This window comes from Herpailurus yagouaroundi, unplaced genomic scaffold, assembly GCF_014898765.1.
Source record: "Herpailurus yagouaroundi ecotype Mexico unplaced genomic scaffold, PumYag 253, whole genome shotgun sequence".
NCBI lineage: Eukaryota > Metazoa > Chordata > Mammalia > Carnivora > Felidae > Herpailurus > Herpailurus yagouaroundi.
The window spans coordinates 6,830,216-6,852,569 of record NW_024412470.1 but is presented as its reverse complement, the minus strand read 5'-3'; the positions used below and the strand labels follow the sequence as shown (position 1 = coordinate 6,852,569).

Here is a 22,354-nt window from a genome sequence, read left to right as displayed (position 1 = left end):
TGTGTGTGTGTGTGTGTGTGTGTGTGTGTGTGTGTGTGTGTGTGTGTTGGGGGGGGGTGATAGAGAGGTGGTAGTCATTGTATTCTAGCTAGGAGAACCCACTTGTAATGCATGGGTACTGGGGCCATCCAGGACCCCAAGACTGGATGGCCTTATGGATATTACCAGGGAGCATTGAGAAACCCCTCCCTGTTGCTACCATGCGGTCGGGCTGGGAGTCAAATCAGCATGTATGAGCTGTGTTTTACCTTTAAAAGAAATTTTTTTTAACGTTTATTCATTTTTGAGAGACAGAGAGAGAGACGGAGTGTGAGCAGGGAAGGAGCAGAGAGAGAGGGAGACACAGAATCCGAAGCAGCCTCCAGGCTCTGAGCTGTCAGCCCAGAGCCCGACGCGGGGCTCGAACTCACGAACTGAGAGATCATGACCTGAGCTGAAGTCGGACGCTTCACCGACTGAGCCACCCAGGTGCCCCTGAGATGTTTTATCTTATCCAGGCCAAACCACTCGCGTTTTGGTTTCCTCATGCCCGTAATTTAGAGCTTCAGCACTGTTGGGGGGAGAAACCCCTGCCCCCAAAGGAGTGAGGTCATGTCTGAGGGCCGTGCTGGACACCATGTAAGTTAGCAGTGTATTTCTGACTTCATGGTAGTGACAGAAGGCTGCCAGCAAGAGTAGCTGGGGTGACCTGCGAACAGTCCCCGAGGGAAGGAGCTCGAGGGGGTCCCCCTGCTCGAAGAGGCTAATAAGCATCTGGCCTTCTTGCTCGATTAGCTAATAGTGGTGGCAGGTTCGAAGCAGGTTGTTAACGGACGTCCACATCCCATTCTGAAGGCTTCGACATGAGGAGTCCACTCACTTCACCTGGAGCTGGCTGGCTCTTTTAAGCCCTGGCTCGGGTGGTTACTAGGCTTTTCTCCATCTCAACAGCCCTCTGTCCGATTCTGAAGCAGCTTACCGAGAGCGGGACAGGCACCTTGATGGGATTCCTAAATGCAGGGCAGCCTGTCCCTTTGTGTTCCGTAGAGTCGCCCGGGCGAAATACTAGCCCATTCCTCTGGGGACCCACCCAGCATGAAGACACATCCAGTCTTGGCGTCCTGGATGGCCCCAGTACCCATGCATTACACATGGGTTTTGCTAGCCATAATATAATTACTACCACCACCTCCATCATCACCACACACGCACAAAGATCTAAATCAGAAACTCACGAACTCCTCGGTGCTGAGTTAACGTTACTCTGAGCTTTCTGGCTCGTCTCTGCCCACCTTCCCAGCAGCTAAGGGCTGAGATGGAGAGTTCTTGGCAAAGAAGCGACCCAGAGTTCAGCCGTCCTGTTTGGTTTGTTTCTTTTACTTATTCGGCAGCGTCGGAACTGGACAGAAGACCTGAAGAATTAGATGTGTGTATGTGTGTTGAACACACACGCACGCTAGAAATAGCAGTTAGATGGTGTCTGGGCTGTCTGAGCCACTCTCTCCGCAAGAATCCTTTTTTAGAGAAATAATCCTTCCTATGGTAGTAAGTACAAGGAACCTGTGGCCTCTCAGCTGGAACCGGCTGGCTGGAAGGGCGTGTTGCCTGCTTGCTCCCGGGGCTTCCCGAATGGGAAGTCTGTCTCTCTAAGAGTCGAGCGCACTGTTCACATCTGGTGAACTGGCCGGATCAGCGGGTCCAGTGTTGGCCTGCTCTCAGAATTACACAGCCTTTGGGGCTCTCCTAGTTCCTGGCTTCTAAACAGCTAGATTGTTTTGAACAGACTCCAAGTTTAGGTTCTAAATCTCGAGAACAGTTGCGTGTGTGTATGTACTTTTGGCTTCTTTTCGATACATATATCACTTGCCTGCCTTTAGTTGTCTGAAATTCTATGAAATTTACCATTATGTGGACTTTAATGACGCAGCGGGACAGAACTGTCCTCTATTTCTAACGAGTTCCCTGCCCCCATCACTGTTCTCTGAAGGTAGAGTACGTACGTTTATGGAGAGTGTCGGGGCTTTTGTTCTGGAAGAGTGAAAAGAATTGGGCATTTGAAGTTAGAAGACCTGAGATTTGAGATGCAGCTCTGTGACCTTGAGCAAGGCATTTAGCTTGATGGAGTCTGTAAGCTTCAGGTTCCTCATTAGATAAAAAAAAGAGATAAGATATGAACATCTTGTTGTAATGGAATTAAAGGGAATGAGGTCTTCAGAATGCCATTCAAGTGAAGAAATTGTACATCCCCTTTACCGATTATTATATAAACAAATATATATTCCTCCCCCACCCCCTTTTCTAAAGATAACCTCATGTTGACCTTCACTTTGTGTTCAGACAGCAACCCACTAGCTGGCTAGCTTATTCACCTTTAAAATAACATGCTAGAAGTGGCAAGAACCAAATATATTCTGGATACATTGCGCTGAATCTGGAGAGACCATGGAAAATTAAGCTCCTCTCTGGCTCCCGTGAGCAAAGTCTGTTTGCCTGAGAGGGTGCCAGCCAGTAAGAGGGTGAGCTCTGGGTTAGACCGGTTGGGCTGATTGCATCCTGACTCCACTACCCATGCCCTGGGCAAGTCATGTCACCTGTTGATGTAGAGAATGTTGGGGTTTGGAGCCAATGTCCAAGAAAGAATTCTTGAAGATGTCTTTGGTGCAAAAAGGTGATTTTATTAAAGCACAGGGACAGGACCCATGGGCAGGAAGAGCTGTCCCAGGATTGTGAGCAGTGACTGATTCTATACTTGGGATCTGGGGGGGGGGAGGTAAAGGCGAGGGAAGTTTCCAGAAGGACTTTCATATGCTAAAGAAGATTCCATGGATCCCGGAGGCCTAGCAGTTGTCAAGCTAAGGCGGTTTCTTCCTCTAGCAAAGCATTAACATTAAGACAGTTGAGAGATCCTGGAGGAATGTTCCACTCTGCCTGTCGCAAGTATTTATCAGTGGCTGGCTTGCAGATTATAAGAAAATTTAATTTTGGCTACCACTTCCTTCTGTCTTTGTTTCCCACGCGTCTTCACGTCGGTGGAGTGCATGTGATAATAATTTCTATCACCTAGGGTTGTAATAAGTAAATGAGATGGTTTCCAAATACTGAGCCTAGTACCAGTAAAGAAGAAACAGCCCGTTTTGCTCTTGTTATAATTAATAATAATGATTGCGCATAATGATTGTGGTAATATACCTGTTTCATAAAATTTACCCCCTTAGCCATATTAGTATTCGGCGTAGTCCCATCTGTGGGCAACGAATCTCCAGAAATTTTCCTCACATAAAAGTGAAACTATATCCATTGAACAACTAACTCCCCAATTCCCCCTCCCCCCAGCCCCCCCCCCCCCCCCGCCGCGGCCTCTATTCTACTTCGTTTCTGTGAATTTGACTACTCTAGAAACCTCCTATAAATGGGATCCTGCAGTATCTGTCTTTCTGTGACTGTAATGATTTTATTTTATTTTATTTATTTATTTATTTATTTATTTTTTTAACGTTTATTTTTGAGACAGAGAGACACAGAGCATGAACGGGGGAGGGGCAGAGAGAGAGGGAGACACAGAATCGGAAGCAGGCTCCAGGCTCCGGGCCGTCAGCCCAGAGCCCGACGCGGGGCTCGAACTCACGGACCGCGAGATCGTGACCTGAGCTGAAGTCGGACGCTTAACCGACTGAGCCACCCAGGCGCCCCGAGTGACTGTAATGATTTTAAATGTTAGCCCGCCGTTGCGTCCTCGCCCACCTTTAGCTTTCTGTAAGCTCACGACCGTCTCCAACGCTCATCATTAATGAACTATTTCTTTTCTTGAGGGAACGAGACACCTTGCAATTCATTTCGTCCTGTCGAAGAAGGCAGGGTTAGGGGAAGGGGGTGTTAAAATGAAAGAGACTTAAGAAGAGGACCTTAAATAAGGCAAAGACCACTCACTCCTGGCAAAGTGGAGCCTCTGTGCGCAAATTCAAAGCCATCCACACAAGTAGAGGAAAACTGTAAGGAACTCCTGTGTACCTGCTGCCCCTGATTCAACAGCTGCCTAGGTTTTTTAGGGGCAAAAATAAATGTTCATTTATTTTTGAGAGAGAGCATGAGCAGGGGAGGCACAGGACAGACAGAGGAGACACAGAACCTGAAGCAGGCTCCAGGCTCTGAGCTGTCAGCACAGAGCCCGACGCGGAGCTCGAACTCATGAACTGTGAGATCATGACCTGAGCCGAAGTCGGACCTTAACTGACTGAGCCACCCAGGTGCCCCTCTAAGGGCCATTTTAAGTAAGTTCCACAAGGAAGAAAATACAGTAAAACCTAGGGTTGCGAGTAACTTGTTCTGTGAGTGTTCTGCAAGTCAAGCAAACATTTCTAATAATCTTTTTAAAATGTTTTTTCATTCATTTCGAGAAAGAGAGAGAGAGAGAGATTGAGTGCAAACAGGAAGGGCAGAGAGAGAATGCCAAGCAGTCTCCACATTGTCAGTGCAGAGCCCCATGTAGGGCTCGAACTGCGGAACTGTGAGATTATGACACGAGCCGAAATCAAGAGTCCGACGCTTCACTGACTGAGCCAGACAGGCGTCCTGACATTTCTCATCAATTTTAATTTGATAAACAAGTGACGTCTTGCAGTACGAGTAGTACACGATGCTGAATGCCACATGATCCCCACTGAGCCAAGGGTTCTTGAAATTCGCTTTGATAATACAAGTGCTTTGGATTACAAGCATGTTTCCGGATGAATTACACTCGCAAACCAAGGTTTTACTGTCCTAGCAAAATCTAGATTAACCTAGAGGCAAGTGTTTCTGTGCTGGTGCATGCAGTGGTGTTTAGGATTTCTGCCTTGGGACTTCTGACTACCTTTTAGGTTGAGGGGAAGAAAAGAACCAGGATTGTAGGCAAGTCTTCTCACCAGCTTCCCATGTCCGTGAAGGATAGCACTTGTGACTTACAGAGGTGATTGTGATGGAGCACTTGGCCTAGGATGTGACTTAAATAAACCAATTGTAGGCAGTGGTGGTGGCATATTTGTAGTAAGTAGGGTCGCCAAACAGGTCCATGAAAGAGCATGGAGCCTACGAGATGTAGCTCCATATTTTATCCTTGCTGAGAAGTCATTGTAAACACTGGCTTTCCAGAGGTGCCCATTAACCTGATTTTATTGGGGTTACATCCATTTGTTCTAGGTTGTACCTGGGTTAAGGGAAATGATTGTTTACCTGTAAAATTAGGCAATGTAACTTCTTTATATATACTTATTTTGGTAGAAGAGAGATTACTCTTCGTATTTTAAAAAACATTTAGTGGGTTTTTTTTTTTAATTTTTTTTTTTTCAACGTTTATTTATTTTTGGGACAGAGAGAGACAGAGCATGAACGGGGGAGGGGCAGAGAGAGAGGGAGACACAGAATCAGAAACAGGCTCCAGGCTCTGAGCCATCAGCCCAGAGCCTGATGCGGGGCTCGAACTCGCGGACCACGAGATCACGAGATCCCGCGAGATCGCGAGATCGTGACCTGGCTGAAGTCGGACGCTTAACCGACTGCGCCACCCAGGTGCCCCCATTTAGTGGGTTTTAACTATAAATAAAAAATACCATGATTTGAATCACCAGATATGTTAAATATATCTGGTCCCATAAATCCCTCTTTTCATTTTTGTTCTTTGGACTTGCAAAAGTAATTCTATCTACTAATAAAAGGTGTAGGTGTAGGTTTTACCACCCCCCCCCGCCCCCGCCCTGGCCCCCCTTAGCCTGAGGATGTAAGAACCAGATGGAAGTTAGGGAAAGGAAATTATGGGCTCATACCTGTGTAAAAACATATAGTTTATCATTGTTTAGAGCCTTTGATTCTCTTGTGGTATTTTCATTTTTGAATCTAGCTTAAGTCATGTGCAAGTTTTACCTTTCTATGATTTTTTCTTTTTGCCGACATAGCTCCTGTTTCAAATCCTGTTTTAAATGCTTTTCTATTAATGTGCAAAGTTGTCAGAAAAGTAAAGTAGTTCTCAAATAATTAAGAATTATCAAAATATTGTTCTCTCAAAGATCCTTATGTTTTTTTAATTTTTAAAAAATATTTATTTTGGAGAGAGAGAGAGAGAGAGAGAGCGAGCACAAGCAGGGGAGGGGTGGAGAGAGAGGGAGACACTGAATGTGAAGCAGGCTCCAGGGTCTTGAGCCGTCAGCACAGAGCCCGACACGGGGCTCAAACCCACGAACTGCGAGATCATGACCTGAGCTGAAGTCAGACGCTTAACCGACTGAGCCACCCAGGTGCCCCTAAAGATCCTTATTTGGTTGTGTGTTACAATTTGTCCAACAGGAAATATTGTGCAAAACAGTTTCACGTGGATTGACTAGGGCAACAGGAATGGCCGGTTCTCCTTATGCTTGTACAAATCAAATGCACAGCTTGTGAGAAATGTAACTTTTTATAGTTTCCTGTTTTACCTTGTTAAAGCCAGTTGGTAAAACAGGTTCATTAGTGAAGCTCCCAAGACCGAACCCAAGAAATCTTTATGCCACTATTTTCCACCTCTTGCAATTAGGTCAGCCAACTCCAGAAGGGGGCGTGGCTATGGCTTGCAGGCTTTTTTGGTAATGTAGACATTCTTATTTTTATTTTAATTTTTTAATGTTTATTTTTGAGAGAAAGAGAGAGACAGGGTGTGAACAGAGGAGGGGCAGAGAGAGAGGGAGACACAGAATCCGGAGCAGGCTCCTGGCTCTGAGCTGTCAGCACAGAGCCCGACGTGGGGCTGGAACCCACCAGCTGTGAGATCAGGACCTGAACCGAAGTCGGACGCTCAACCGACTGAGCCACCCAGGCGTCCCGACATTCTTACCTTTAAATTAATCTCTGTATAAAATGGAAAAAAAGAAATGAGCTCTTTGGTAAATACTGTCCTTCACTGCCTCATTCTTTGGAAAGCGCTTGTTCTTACGCTTTTCTCTTTATGAAGTGTGTATATTATTGGAGGGGAAAAGGTAGATATTAGGTTCTATACCCAATTCCAATTCCATTGTGTGTGGGGGAGGGGCTTCCCTACATCAATAAGCCATTCTGGGACACCAGCAGGGTATCTGAGAATTCACCTCAATAAGTCTTTTTTAAATTTTTTAAAATGTTTATTTTGAGAGAGAGAGAGTTTGGGAGCAGGGGAGGGGCAGAGAGCGGGACATAGAGAATCCCAAGCAGGTTCAGCACTGTCAATGCAGAGCGTGACATGGGGCTCAAACTCACGAACCGTGAGACCAGGACCTGACCTGAAATCGAGAGTCGGATCTTTAATCAGCTGAGCCCCCCAGGCGCCCCCTCACCTCAGTAATTCCGACACTGTCTACCTGGAGACAGCATCATGTCCCACAGGTTAAGGGCTCAGCCCTGCAAGACCGCCCTCCACCCCCTCTGCCCTGACTTCAGGCATCAGTGGGCAGCCCAGGTTGTCCCCTGTGCGCCTGGCTGACTGGCCATGGATCGAAGGTTCCACCGGCCCCCTCCTTGGGTTTGATTAATTTGCTAGAGCAGCTCACAGAATCCAGACATTTTACTTCCAGGGTTACCAGTCTGTTATAAAAGGATGTCACTCAGGAACAGCCAGGTGGCCGAGATGCTTGCACAGGGCGAGGTGTGGAACAAGAGTGCAGCTTCAGTGCTCTCTGAGTGTGCCACTCTCCCCGCACTTGCACGTGTTCACCAAGCAGGAAGCTCACCAAACCCCATCCACTCGGGTTTGTGTGGAGGCATGACTGATTCTGTCCTTGGTGTTGGCCATTGACTGAGCCTCCAGCCCCTCTCCTCTCTGCTCTCCTCTCCCTGAAGGTCAGGGTGGTGGGAGTTAAAGTTCTAAGCTGCTAATCACGTGCTTGGTTCCCCTGGCAACCAGCCCCTAGCCTTTGGTGCTTTCCAAAGGCTACCTCATTAACGTAACATAGACGCATGTCGCCTGCTGCTCTTCCCTGAGGAAATGCAGGGGTTTTAGGAACTCTTGGCCAGAAATAGGAGGACTAAATCCATGTCTCTTATTACGTGTGACAATGTCACAGGTAGATTTGTGTCTTGCAAGCCACACAACACAAAGCATATAGGTTTGAGTTCCTTCTGGCTCCCCCATTCTGAGCTGGGATACCCCAGTGTTTTAGGTGTTGGTGATGTTTTGTGTCCCATGTCACTCCAGTCCGTAAGTAGTGGCAAACATCTGTGAAGAAGCCTCCACCGTGAGTGTGAACAAGTCCACGGCTATGCGCTAGAGCAAGAGTAACCCACCGAAGTGGGCTGAAAGCCACGACCTTGGCCCTACTGCTAACTGGCCACGTTCTCTGGTTGCGGTTTTGATTCTACATGGACGTGCCATCACTTCATGAGGCCCGTTGCGCATCATCAGTGTGCTTGCTCTCTTTCAATTCTCTGCTGTCTGTTTTGTGTATCTATGCCAGAGCACAAGCAGGGATAAATAAATTTGCGTTCGTTTTTATTAGTGGCTTTAGAAAAGACTTTACGGAAGAGGAGGTAGAAATGACTGCCCTCCTCACTGCTGCTGTCCCTGAAGACACCTGAGAGTAGTAAGCTGTGTTTAGCGTGAGAAATGAGCCCACCGACCCAATCAAAGGAGGGACGCGGAGACTCGGAGCACAGTGAAGCGAGGCTTCAGTCATTGTTTTGCAAGAGCAGGTGTCTGATGATGGACAAGCAGTTACAGCAGACATTTTATCTCCTAGCGTGTAAGTCCCTCCCTTGGTTCCTCATTGGCTGAGTACTACAGAGGCAAGTCCCTCCCCTGGTTCCTCATTGGCTGAGTACTATAGAGGTTACAACTGACCCGGAAGTCCCCTATGCCCACGTAAGGCAAGAAGTTGTCTGATTGTAACAATGTACATTCCCTGTGGTGACCCAGAGACTTTCAGCCCCTCCTCCCTTTGTACTTTGGCGCATGCTCATTGTATGGCCCGTGAAAATAAGCCCGCAAACAGAGAGGGAAAGAAGAACCAGGAAGTGAAGTGTCTAAGGGTTGGATACCCATTGTTGGCAGCATTTGTACGTATTTCCAATAGGTTGTAAACCTACCATTAACTAAACGGCACAGCTTTTTTTTTGGTATTTCTGAAAATGAATCATCTCCCTTACTGCTCACATTTAGGAAAGGGAGGAAGAGATTTTGGGACCTCCAAACTTCCTTCTCAGCAGGCTGTCTCTCTCTTTTAACCTTCTAATCCATCATACAGGATGGTAGCCTTTGGAGTCTTCCTTCCAGAAGGCCTTGCTTAGGGCATGTTCATGAGTTAGTGACTCTGCACTCCCCTTTAATCCTTGGTGTTCTGTTCTCTCCTCCAGTCTTCCGTTTGTGCTAAGATTGTGCAGCTCCTGGGACAGAATGAGGTGGACTGTCGCCAGAAGCAGGTGGTTATCCTGAGCCAGGATAGCTTCTACCGTGTCCTCACTTCGGAGCAGAAGGCCAAAGCCTTGAAGGGCCAGTTCAATTTTGATCACCCGGGTGAGTCAGGACTTGAAGGTGTGTTTGTGTGCTGGTTCACTGAGGGAGTTGTTTAACCTCTTGGAGTCTGCTTCCACCTGTAAAAGGGAGGATTACTAAATACCTTGCGGGGTTATGGTGGGGCTCATATTAAAGAAGCCATTTTGAAACACATCACACATTGCATGAGTTTGTAAATACTGATTGAATCTGCATCTGAACGAGGGTGACTCCATAGGAGTCTGTTATTTGAGGTTGGCCAGACACAGGCTAGCACAAACACCTCTGCCTCCTCTGACCTGAAGCCTGTGTCACACCCTCCTCCCCACCTGCGCACACGTGTGCATGGCATGGTGTGAAACTCACTGGCAGAAAGGACTAAGGAGGGTCCAGGATGTCTGACAGTGATTTTTGCCCTGATGGTCCCAGATCAGCACATTGCCCTTTAACTGGTTTGGGTCCTTGTAACCACTGGAATCAAAACCTGTTGCCTCCCCGCGTCGTAAGTATGCTTTCCAGGTTAACTTATGCCAGTGCCCAAGGCAGCAGCTGAACTTGGAGGAGAGTGAGGCCTGAAGCCAAGGGTGGGATAGAAAGGTAGAAGAAAAGCAGGGTCTCAGAACTCATTCGTGTGTTCTATTTTGAGTCACAGGGAGTTTGCCTTCTGCTTTGGGTAGAGATCTGGCTTTTTGGGGTGGGTGTATATGCTCCTCTAGGGTGTGATATACATACATGAACTACATGTGTAAGATTATAGGAGAAATCGTTTTAAAATCGAGAAACATTTTAACAGTTTGGTTTCCTTCAGATGCCTTTGACAATGAACTCATCTTCAAAACACTCAAAGAAATCACTGAAGGGAAAACAGTACAGATTCCCGTGTATGATTTTGTCTCTCATTCCCGGTAAGTGACCTGCTCCTGGGCTGGGCGTTGTTCCTTGTAGTTCCCCGAGCATTCCCGTTTGTCAAGTTGCAGCCAGGGTCCTCCCCTGTGTGGTACCCACTGCAGCCTGTTAGCATGTGCGTGGGTGGGCACGGCTTGGGGACTTTACCCAGCGCTTCCTGGGACCGTCTGCTCATCACGATTTGCTAACTCTGAAAGGACAAGTTCACGAATTTGGGCTCAGGTGAGGGACTACGTATTTGTCCTGATTCACATCCCTGAGCTGTTGTTCCTGGAATAAGATGTAAAGGGGCTGGGCACAGGACACAGGAAGAAGAGCAAAGGAAACTGTTCTATCTTCTCTCCTGGTTTACTTTGAATTGGACCGCGCAGAGAGGTGTGAGGGCGCTGAGGTCACCAGAGATGGGACACTGAACTCTCGGGAGAGCTTCTCAGTCCTGTCCCTTCCGCGGCTCTGTGTTTGTGCTCCTGATTAGGAATGGAGGAGTGTGGCTTGACCTCCGTCCTGTCTTCCTTCCCTCTGCGTGGTTGCAGGGGGCTCCTGGCCAGACCCCCCCAAATTCCTTCGAGCCTCCAGGGACTCTGCTCACTCAGGACTTCCCAGGCAGACGCTAAACTTCTGACTGGTATATCAACCGCACGTAGTCGCTCCATATTCTGGGCTACAAATCGCTCAGTAAGTGGTGTTTTCAGCCCTTTGCTGTTTTGAAGGCTTCTCCCACCTGGTTATCATTCCACCTTCTTCTTGATTCCTTGACTTCGTTCTCTCCAGTGGAATTTTTTATTTATTTATTTTTTAAAAAAATTAATTCATTTTTGAGAGAGAGAGAGAGAGAGAGAGAGAGAGCATGAGCAGGGGAGGGACTGACAGAGACGGAGACGCAGAATCTGAAGCAGGTTCTAGGCTCCGAGCTGTCAGCAGAGCCTGACGCGGGGCTTGAACCTGTGAACCACGAGATCATGACCTGAGCCAAAGTCAGGCACTTAAACTGACTGAGTGCCCCTTGGGTGGAGTTTTTTTTGTTTTTTTTTTTAATGGGAAATTAGATTTCATCTTTTACTACCACATATCTCTATAATTTTGTTTAATGTTGTTTATTTTATTTTCTTAAATTTAAGTCCAAGTTCGTTACCATATAGTGCAATAATGATTTCAGGAGTAGAATCTAGTGATTTATCCCCCGCATAGAACACCCAGTGCTCATCCCAACAAGTGTCCTTAATGCCCCTCCCCCATTTAGCCCATCCCCCACTCAGCACCCTGCCAGCAACCCTTAGTTTGTTCTGTGTATTTAAGAGTGTGTTATGGTTGTCTCCCTCTCTGTTTTTATATTTTTGCTTCCTTTCCCTTATGTTCTCTGTTTTTTATCTTAAATTCCACATATGAGTGAAAACATTTTTTTTTGTCTTTCTCTAATTTCGCTCAACACAATACACTCTAGTTCAATCCGTGTTGCTGCAAATGGCAAGATTTCATTCTTTTTGATGGCCGAGTAATATTCCGTTGTATGTATAAATCACATCTGTACATTCATCTGTTGATGGCCAAATGTTTCTATAATTAAAAGCCCATCCTGAGGCACCTGGTGACTCAGTCAGTTGAGTGTCTGACTCTTGATTTCGGATAAGGTCATGATCCTAGGGTCATGGGATCAAGCCCGGCACCTAGGTCCACACTAAGCGCAGAGCCTGCTTAAGATTCTCTCTCTGCCCGTTCCCCCCATCTTGTGTTCTCTCTCTCTCTCTCTCTCTCTTTCTCTCTCAAAAAAACCAAAACAAAACAAAAATCTGGAGTTCTGTCACTGTTCTAAGAGAGTATCTTCTGACCGTACTCACCTGGTCCTTTATTGCTGTCATTTACACCCTACATTCTGCCACTTTGGCATTGTTTTAACAGTGTCTGCCTTGGAAATTAGACAGGAACCCAAGGGTCTGAGCTAAGAAGGAATCGAGGAGTGTTTATGGGAGGGAAGTTCAGTGCACCCTCTTGGGTTGGTAGCTGCTGGCTTCCCTGTGTTTGCACAGATAAACCTCTTGTCCTTTCTCTTTTATATAAAGTTTATTATTTTGAGAGAGACGGAGACAATGTGAGTGGGGGAGGGGCAGAGGAAGATGGAGATTCCCAAGCAGGCTCCACACTGCCAGTGCAGAGCTAGATGGAGGGCTCGAACCCTTGAAACTGTGAGGTCATGACCTCAGCTGAAACCAAGAGCTGGACGCTTAACCGACTGAGCCACCCAGGTGCCCTTATTGGCTTTTTTTGTTTTGTTTTTAGTTTTATTTATTTATTTATTTTGAGAGAGAGCGTGCGAGCCAGTGAGCATGAGCGGAGGAGGGGCAGAGACAGAGGGAGAGAGAGAATCCCCAGCAGGCTTCGCACAGTCAGCATGGAGCCCGTTGCGGGGCTCGATCTCACCAACCGTGAGGTCATGACCTGAGCCGAAACCAAGAGCCAGACGCTTAACGGACTGAGCCACCCAGGCGCCCCGATGGACGTATCGTCTTAAGGAACTTAAAAAATAATGCTTCATTCGGTTTTATTCACCAATGCCCGCGTGAGGAGTTAACCTTGCGGTGGTAATCATGACTTCCCTTTCAGTGACTTTGGAGCTAGAGGCAGTAGGTGACAGTGCAGCCTAGGGTGGTTAGGACAGAGTCAGATGGTAAGAATGCTCTGAAAATGCAGGCAAGGCGCAACTCGGCCCATGGCCTCCCTTTATCGCATTCGGCCTCCCTTTATCACATTCGGCAACAGAACCCACCCCGCCCGCCTTGCTTTTGAAAAGCCCTCTATTTGCTAATATCTGCCTTGGGCTACCCAGCCCTGTGGGGTAGGTGGTGATGCAGGACCCCTGCATCAGTGATGAGGGGGAGGGAGCAGCGCCCTGCAGCCCTGGACCCCACAGGCCCTGACCCACGGCCATGGCCACACCATGCCACGCCACGCCACGGCGCTTCTGCTAGCCGTAGGGGCCGACCCCACAGAGCTCGGGAGTCTTTCCTTCCCTGGAGATGCTTCCTCCCCTCACCTCTCTTTACAACTTCCTTTTCGCCTCCCTCCCTCCCTCCCTGCCGGCCCTTCCTCTCCTCTCCAGTTGCCTCAGGACAGCGGGGAAGGGGTAGGGTTGTTGGGAGAAAACTGTGAGGTTCTGTTTGTGAAAGCTCCAGGTTAGGTTCCATCAATGCCCGTGCGCGAGAGCATTCCCCCAGACGCCTCCGGAGAAAAGAAGAAATCGCATCTGCTTCTGTCTGTCTCTGTTGTGCGTTCAACACACAGCAGGCTGTTTATTCCAAGGAGAGGGATGACGGGCTTCGATTTCTGCTTTATGGCCAGAGCCCAGAAGAACTGGTCAAAGGGGACCTTTGCCCCGGTGCTGCTGGCCCTTTGGTGGGTCTTCAGTGGTGGTCCGAGGGCTCTGCCAGGCTGTGTTAGCTCTACCCCCTTTCGGTCCTGCTGTAGGAAAGGACCCCAGACTCCCAGACAGATGCTGTTCCTGCCCCGTCGCCCACCCTGCCCGGTTCGGCCCGTCATGCGCTCTGTGTTTTGCAGGAAGGAGGAGACGGTCACTGTCTATCCCGCAGACGTGGTGCTCTTTGAAGGGATCCTGGCCTTCTACTCCCAGGAAGTACGAGACCTGTTCCAGATGAAGCTTTTCGTGGACACAGATGCCGACACGCGGCTCTCCCGCAGAGGTGCGTTCTAGAAAGCCCCCAGTGGCCGCGTGGGTGGCCCAGCCCAGCCGAGTCCAATCAGCTCCAGGGCATCCTGCTGCCCAAACATTTGGTGACCTCTGAGAAGGGATTAGTCACTGTTTCGGATGACGGAAGGCTTGTGAGGTCACGGAGGTGAAACGAGACGTTTACGTTTTGGTTTCGCTGGAAAAAGGTTTGGTTAAATGCCCAGTTCTTACTGGTTTTCCCACAGGCATCGTAATCTACACCGGAGCTAACTGTAGGAGGTGTGGGTGCAGGAGTGCCCTGTGCCTGTGGCACCAGGCTGCTTCTCTAGCCCTGATTTTCCAGAAAGCTCTGTGGAGGTTTTGTCATTCTGTCCAGCCGGCTGTGGAGCAAAGTCGGTCGGTCAGTTCCTCTGCAGGGCTATTTGGGAGTGTGCCTGTGCGAGTCCCCATGCCATGGGGTCCCAAGGACACAGAACTGCCCGTCGGTGGAGAGGAGAGCCCTTGCCTCCACCCGAGGGATTGGGAAACTTCATGCAGGGTGTGGTAGAGTGATGACGAGACAACCCAAGAAGTCACATCGTGCAAATATAGACACACGGGGCTCGTGCATTCATTTCTAGAGACACTAGAAATTGCTTGATGCAGATTGTGGGGACTGTGGCTTCTGATTCGGTTCCTGGAAGAGGAGGGAGAGGTACCAAGGGGTTTTGAGCAGGGGTGGGGAGGGGTGAGAAGGTACCAGCAGAGTTAGGAAAGGACACCCCCCATGGGGGCGGCGGGTGGGGGCGAGGAAGGCTTCGAGTCCGCATCGTGTGGAAGAGGAACATGACCTAGGAAGTGACAAGGTGGCTCCTAGTCACAGAGCAAATCCTGGGCACTTTGGAGTTTTGTAAGCTCCAGCCCGGAGCCTTCTGACCTCAGAGCCTGTGACATTTTCTCTTCTCGGTTCACAAAACCAACTTGGAGTTTATCTCCATCAGTCCTCTCACGGCAAGAACTATAAGTGAAACCAGCAGAATCCAGGGAAATGAGTTTTGCCCTCCCAAGTAGTAGTGTCTACACTCTACTAAGTGAGTTGTTGTTACACTTCCACTCCCAGGTGGGGTGGGGGAGGGGTAGAACTCCATGATGGATAAAAGGAGACTAGGAGGCCCCTATTCTAGCCCCATAGCCTCCAGCTACCTTTGTGACTTTGGTGGCCCTTGTGACTCCTGTAACCTCCCACGCTTGGGTTTCTTTATGAGGGAGGCAAGCCTGTTTTTTGGGTCAGGACTCTGGCCAGGTAAGAAGTTACGTGGTCTTTTTTAGTAGATAATCGAGGCCTGAGGCTGACGGTCCATCACACAGCTGTCCCAGGGCCTGGTTTATCACCTCAGTCCCCAAAGCCAGGCCTTGCCTTGGGTGATCTGCTGGATGTCCCCATCAGTCTGCCAAATCAGGGAAGCAGTATGATGCTCCAGGGGAAGAAATTGGAATCAGAGGAACTGGACTTAAATCCTGATTTCACCATTTCGTAGACGTGTGACCTCGGGCAGGTTACGCATTAACTTCTTTGTCCCTCATAAATCGGAATCACCCCAGTGGTTGATCATGTCAAGATCAGGACCCCTGGGTTGTGATGATCAGAGGTAACGTGGGTAGAATGCCGGGTGGCGCATTAGTTGATAACAATTGCTGGGTTAGATCGGAAGTCCGCTTTGATAGATGGTAGGTGTTCTGTTTTCCTGAGTTTTCCCGGCGGGACTAGTTGGAACCTGTGAGCGGTCACATTCTCACGAGCTGGGATGCGAGGCTGATACCATCATTTGGGGACTGAAGTTATGCTTGAGGGAGCAGGACGTGTGAGGTGTGGCACAGGGGATGAGGACCAAGATTTGGGAATAGAGAATTCAGCGCCCTTGGAAATCAGACGACTTTGGCCTTTAATTCAAACAGATCATCATGGCGCCGATGACACAGAAAATTCTCCCTTGCTCTCTGGTGCTGGGATCCTTCTGTGACAGTGAGGATGGTAGCCTCCTGTGGGTTTCTCTGGGTCGGTTCAATGACCCCTGCAGGGAGGCTCCCACTTTCTCTCCTATGCCTTCCGTCTTCTCAGGTCACCCGCTGGAGAGTTATTCTCCTGGTGGACTTTCAGGGCCTTTCCACATGCTGTTTCTACAAACTCTGTCCACATAGGACCAAAACCATGCCTGGCATGTGCTTTGGGGGATGGGAGGGTGTGGGGTAAGGGAGAGGGTGGGTTAGTCAGGAGCAGCTGCTGGGCCTAAGAACATTCCTGGAGACTTGAGTTGGTGCCGCAGTTTCACCCTTCTGTGTGTCATACTTCCCGGGCCGGTTACCCTTATGATCAAAGTTGACCTTCCCATGGGAGGGGGGATTTGCCTTTGGTCCACGCAGCCTTGGAAAGACCTCCCTCCATCCCATGGGAACCCCTTGTACTTTGGGGAATTGGCTTCTTCCAGCCTTCATCTTCCCTCCGTGTGTGTTATTGACTCCCACCCACCCTTGAACTCGGGGACAGGGAAGAACTGAGGCAGGGGTCCAAGGTCCCCTGACACCTACTCTCTCTCCTGCCATAATTCTCTGTGTCCGGTTCCCATAGCATCAGGGCTCTGGTGGACGGTCAGTCTCTTCTATTGCTAGAGTAACACATCTCCTCAACTAATTAAAACAAAAATTTTTTTTAATGTTTATTTTTGAGAGAGACAGAGCACGAGCAAGGGAGGGGCAGAGAGAGAGGAAGTCACAGAATCCGAAGCAGGCTCCAGGCTCTGAGCTGTCGGCACAGGGCCCAGTGTGGGGCCCGAACCCATGAACCATGAGATCATGACCTGAGCCGAAGTCGGACGCTCAGCCAAATGAGCCACCCAGGTGCCCCTTGACTAATTTTTAAAGTGAATTGGCTTAACCACCAAGGAATTGTATTTATCCTGGGGCCTTCTGAATTTCGTTCTTGACTTTGGCTGACCAGAAGGAGCACTTTGGAAAGGCTGCCGTGGAAGCCCCAGGCGGGGAAGGGGGAAGGTGGGCGGACGTGTAGTGAGTTTCCTGCTTTTTACCCCCCCTCCTCTGAAAGGGTCTTTCCTGGCCAAGCGAATGTGCCGAGGTCAGAGTGATCATCAAGGAGCTGGTTTGGAGTCCCTGCAGTTTCCGGTCTGTGCCAAGACCTTGTTGTGACTCAGTGCTTGGCTTGGCCCCGTTTCCTGACTTCGCCCGAGGAGCAGGGCAGTTCCGCGCAGTGTTGTCTGGGCTCAGGGAGGGGTCTCGGGCTGTTGAAGGCGATAACGCGGTGGAAGCTTCTCCGAGAGCGGAGGTGGGTGATGCCTTTTGAATTTGCACATTCCCCGTGTCTGGGCAACATCCTCACCCATTTCCTGTTTCCTTTTCCAGGGCAGAAACTGTAGGAGGGCTTCTCTCCGTCTTCCCTGTTGCTCCCTTCTCCGCTGTGTCTTCCCACGTGTACCTCTCCCTGTGTTCCTAAGTGATGACTTTGAGAAAGTCTCTGCGTATCACTGTCTCTGTTTTCCAGTTCAGGAAAATGAGGTGCAGAAAGGTTGAATAACTTGTCTAAGGTCACAGAGAGGTAAGAGTGGGGTCAGGATTCAAGTGCAGGGCCATTTTGCCTGCATTGATCTAGATGGTGGATGGGGAGGCAGCTCTGGGCCTCAGAGCTGGCTCCCCGTGACTCTCCTGCTCCATCCGCTTTCTCCCCGGCCCTCACTCGGTGACGCTGCAGGTCACCGAGCTCTGTGGTCTGCCGGTTACAAGGGAGCTGCAGGCCGGGGCCGAGGGCCGTGGCACAGCTACGGGAGAGCCCGTGTGCCCGTGTGTGCACGTTTGGGGGGGAGGTGGGGCAGGACAACGGTTCCCAGGCTGCTTAAAGCCGTCAGCACTTGTGATGCTTTCCCTGGGAAACAAACCCACATCGGGCTTTTGCAGGGCTTTCAAGTAAAAGCTGCCCAAGTGCGGGCGTGTGTTTGTTTTTTCCCCAGCTGTGATAACCCTTTGCTCCGGCTTCCTTTATTCTTTGTACTTTACCTGGAGACGTGAAGAATTGGAGGCCACGCCGCCTGTGTGTTTTGGCCGAGGGGAGCTAGTTAGCCGGCGCGCCAGGGCTCTCGAGGCCTGTGGGGGTGAGCCACGTGGCCGCCCTTGGGCCTTCTTCGTGGCCGAGCTGCCGGGCCCCAAGTCAGAATGCCCGAGAGCACCACTTCCTGGCTGGGGAGTCCGGGGGGGGGGGGCAGCGGGCGACCAGGAGGGGCTCTGAGGCAAGTGGTGACGCATTAGCGGCCAACCAGCCATCTTGTGACCAGGGCTCAGGCCGGAAAACGTCCTTGTAAGTTGCGGAGCTGGTGGAAAGGTCAAGTGGTGGTAGCGGTATCACGTGACTCTCTGGACCGTGGTCTTCGAGACCGTGTTCTAGCCATCTAATCTCACGGACGTCATGCCAGCCCGAATCCTAACCACGACCGCCCTTGCCCTGCGCGTGCCTGTGTGCGGGGGTGCGCGGAAGCACAGAATTATCTGGAGACATGGCTTTCCAGAAGTTCACTCACAAGTGTTCCCCGGTTTGTTTGCAGTGAGTTTCATCCCCTGCTGTGTCTGTAACTTGAGAAATGGTTGAGTCGAGGGGCCTCTGCAGATGGTTGTTGATGGTAGGACCCCGCCTTGGGGTGGGGGTGGAAGATGGAGGAACTGGGGGGGGGGCCAAGATTTAAGACGGCCCCTGTAGGGCGGGGCCGTTTTCACCGAGAGATTTTCCTTCCAAACTCTCACTGCTAACTTTGGGGGAAACCGAGGATCAGGGTGGTTAGCGATGGAGCGGAAAACTAAGATTCCAGTCCCTTAGGGGGTCAGACCTTTTTCTGCTTCGTTTTGTTTTGTTATCACTTTTTAAAATGTTTGTTTTTGAGACACAGAGAGACAGAGCACAAGTTGGGGGAGGGGCAGAGAGAGAGAGAGAGGGAGACACAGAATCTGAAGCAGGGTCCAGGTGCTGAGCTGTCAGCACAGAGCCCGATGTGGGGCCCGAACCCGTGAACTGTGAGATCACGACCTGAGCCGAAGTTGGACGCTTAACCCACTGGGCCACGCAGGCGCCCCAGACCTTTTTCTGTTTTTTTGACAACAGACTCTGTTAAAATAATAAAGGTGTTTGTCGAAAGCCCCTGGCTAACACTGCCCGAGAGGAAGAAGGTGGGTGATGATGAGTCCCGCTGGGTGGCCACACCATCTCTAAAACCATGCTTTTCTCATCTTTCATTAAGTGGTTTTCTCTTGGCAAACCTCTATGCTGGAGGTTAGCAGGAATGGCCGACCCAGCAGCTGGACCCTCTGCCTTCCCTCCTCCCTGGGGGGGCTGGAAGGTGGGGGGAGCCGGGTGTGTAAGGTGGCACATCAGTAGGTCAGTGGCCTGTGCACAGGTAAGTAAGTGCGAGGGGACGGCTCAAGGTGTGCGTGGGGCTCCTTTGCTGGGGAGTCCTGCCACCTCCTGGGGCCCCATCTACTTCCTGTTACGAGCTCTGTAGGACTGTCCTGCTTTTTATGTCGTTCACGCTGAAATTTTATTCGGGTCCAATGCTGCTTGAAACACGAAGACTGTTGGCTTAGGCTGGACGGCCTTTGGTCATAGCCACGTGGGACGATAGCAATAAAAATGTAACTTGTTTTTCTTGAAGCTGCTGCCGACCTGCTCTTGGTCAAGTCTCTCGGGAATCCGGGCTGTGAATCATCCAGATCAATCGTGGAGTCCGTGTGAGCTGGGTCTGCCTCCTGAAGGGCAGACATGTGTTGGCTCGTGCACCATTTTCTTGATTCTTGTTTTTCCTTTTCTTATAGTATTAAGGGACATCAGCGAAAGAGGGAGGGACCTTGAGCAGATTTTATCTCAGTACATTACGTTCGTCAAGCCTGCCTTTGAGGAATTCTGCTTGCCAGTGAGTTGCGTTCTTGGTTTGTTTTTTGTTGAATTTAGAATGTAAAACCTGATCGTACCAGTAAAGCTACATAAGTTGACGGAGCCCCCAGCCTGAATCCCATTCCTCTCCGAGTGATCCTCTCTCCCGAAGCCCCACGAAAGGGCAGCCTTTGGGGCTCTGTGTGCTACCACTGTGTTCCCCAGGAGCTGTCAGAGTGGTCCCTCAGGGTCCCGCTGTCTGATTCCAGCCAGCTCTGCTCTTGTTGCTTGGCGGCCTCGAGGTGTGAGGGTGCGTCAGGTCTCAGCACAGACTCGGCCATCTGGATCTTCAAAAGGTCTATGATGGTTGCCGTGTTGGTGCAGGGAGGGCTCAGCTACCAGTTATTTCCTTCTGAATCTCTTCTGCCACGACATTGAGCCCCCGCTTTGAGCTTGTCTTTGGCCCCTGTGTAAGTTCCCCTATGGGAAGTGTCCCACCATGTAAGCTTCCATACTTCTGCCCTAGTATAGATTCATCTTTCCTCCTGTGGCAGCTGGGAACTCTCTGGTGGGGTGGCTTTCAGAGAAGGAAGGTTGAAGATATGGGGAATTTTTAGGCGTTAGTGAATCGGCCCTCAGCCTCCTGAGGACAGACAGGTGAATGTCGAGAGGCGACCACCAGGGACAAAAGGTGTGGAGTGGTGGGAGGTTAGTGGTGGAGGAAAACGCAGGAGATGACGTCGTTTGACAGGGAGAAACGTTTAACTCAGGAGACTTCTGCACCTGTATCATGTGTCTTCCCCGGGTTGGCCTCCCCATGGTCTGACTCCCTAACAATTTAATCATTAGGCTGTAAGAGTGGGGAGATGTTGGGACTTAGTCTGATCTTGGGTGATCTCTTTTGAGAGAGTGGAATATGAGGGCATTGAGAAGAGGTGTAGAGTGAGGCTGAGTGTGGGAATTTCTCTGTTTCTCCTGGTGATTAACTTCTTTCTTTCTCCTGGAAAAATAGGATCTCCAACTATCTGTTCCTTTAAGTCTGTTAGTGGGGTTTTGCGTCAAAGCAGACAAGACTTTTTGTTTCAGATCGGGGACAGGTGGACTTTCGGAGTCAGCCTGAGTAACGCTGATGCCCTATTCATTCCCCCAGAGAGGATTGGGTCACAGGATCAGGTTTCTGGGTAGAGAGCACAAGGGGCTGAGAAGCCAGGAAATTCTATCCATCCATCTATCTGTCGGAGGACTTCTGCTCTTTTCAACTTAAAAAGAACCCATGGTAAACTTGTGATTGTACATAAATTAGAGGTAACTGCCAATTTTCTGCTGTTTAACTTAGTTGTAATGGAGCTTAAAGTTCTGCACGTTTTCTGGGTGGTTTCTACTTTTTCCAGCCACTCTGTGCTCAGCGAAGATCAGGTCATTCCCACGTAAGCCAGGAGCTCGGACCTGATAAATTGCCTCCTTCGGGTTGGGTTTGGGCCGGACACACATGAATCTGAATGGTTTCTGTGTAGAAGCTGCCTGGAGTAAAGATGTCCATGGTCTGAAGTCATGGTCATGTGGTCTTAACCTAAACTTGGGTCATACACCAGGACATAGTTATTTGTAAATTGGTCCACAAAATCTCAGTAAAATAAAAAGCAAAAACAAAAACAAAAAAGGGAATGCTTCGAATTGTGGCTTTCCCCGCGCCCCCCCCCCGCCCCAGCCAAGTGTGATAACAGAGCCAGTGAAAGTGGTCATCAGTGGGGGTTGTTTTTCCGGGGTTTACCCTTGTGTTAGGGTTCATGGTGTCACCTCTCAGACTGTGTCCACACGTCCAAGGTGAACTGCTTCCCTTTTCAACTGGGTTTTTCTAATTCATATTTTTCTTAGTAGGGAGAAAGCAATTATGAGTTTCGTTTCAAAGACCACGTTCTCTGTGTAGGTCATAAGCTTAAACTGTATTAAATATTAGTAATGAGAAATCAAGAGAAAGCTGCTGTATTGTAGTTTAGAGAAAGGGACTAGAAGATAATTACGCCACTGTGTGGGGTCAGTAGTAGGAAGGCTGACCCTTTCCCCTTAGCCTCACATTGACAGGGGCGTGGGCTCGCTTCTCTGGAACCCCCCTGTAATGCATTGTGAATATCTTTCTCCACAGACAAAGAAATACGCTGATGTGATCATTCCTAGAGGTGCAGATAATCTAGGTGAGTGGTGGTCGAGGGTCCTCTCGTAGGGCATCACTTGTATTCTACCCTTTGTCAATCAGACTTTGGGACAGGATGTGGTGACCAGACAAGGCTCCATGGACAGGGCCGAACCACTGGTCTGCTCTTGGGAGCCAGAAAGAAATTTCTGCCTACATGCCTGGCCTTGGGAACAGGCCCCTTTGCATACGTGTGTGTGTGTGTGTGTGTGTGTGTGTGTGTGTGTGTGTGTGTGT

General features: G+C 49.7%; 1 protein-coding gene across 3 annotated transcripts in view; it reads left to right on the top strand.

Annotated features, from left to right (window-relative positions):
• Positions 1-22,354, top strand: part of UCK2 (uridine-cytidine kinase 2) — an 82,699-nt gene that overhangs the window by 55,178 nt on the left and 5,167 nt on the right. For 2 of the 3 annotated variants that reach the window (XM_040460984.1, XM_040460986.1), the window contains exons 2-6: positions 9,304-9,463; positions 10,251-10,347; positions 13,898-14,040; positions 19,869-19,966; positions 22,070-22,118. In XM_040460984.1, the coding sequence (XP_040316918.1) occupies positions 9,304-9,463; positions 10,251-10,347; positions 13,898-14,040; positions 19,869-19,966; positions 22,070-22,118 (547 nt within the window). Of the gene's footprint in view, positions 1-1,503; positions 1,525-9,303; positions 9,464-10,250; positions 10,348-13,897; positions 14,041-19,868; positions 19,967-22,069; positions 22,119-22,354 lie in introns of those variants that run through there. The other variant, XM_040460985.1, reaches the window with a different exon arrangement.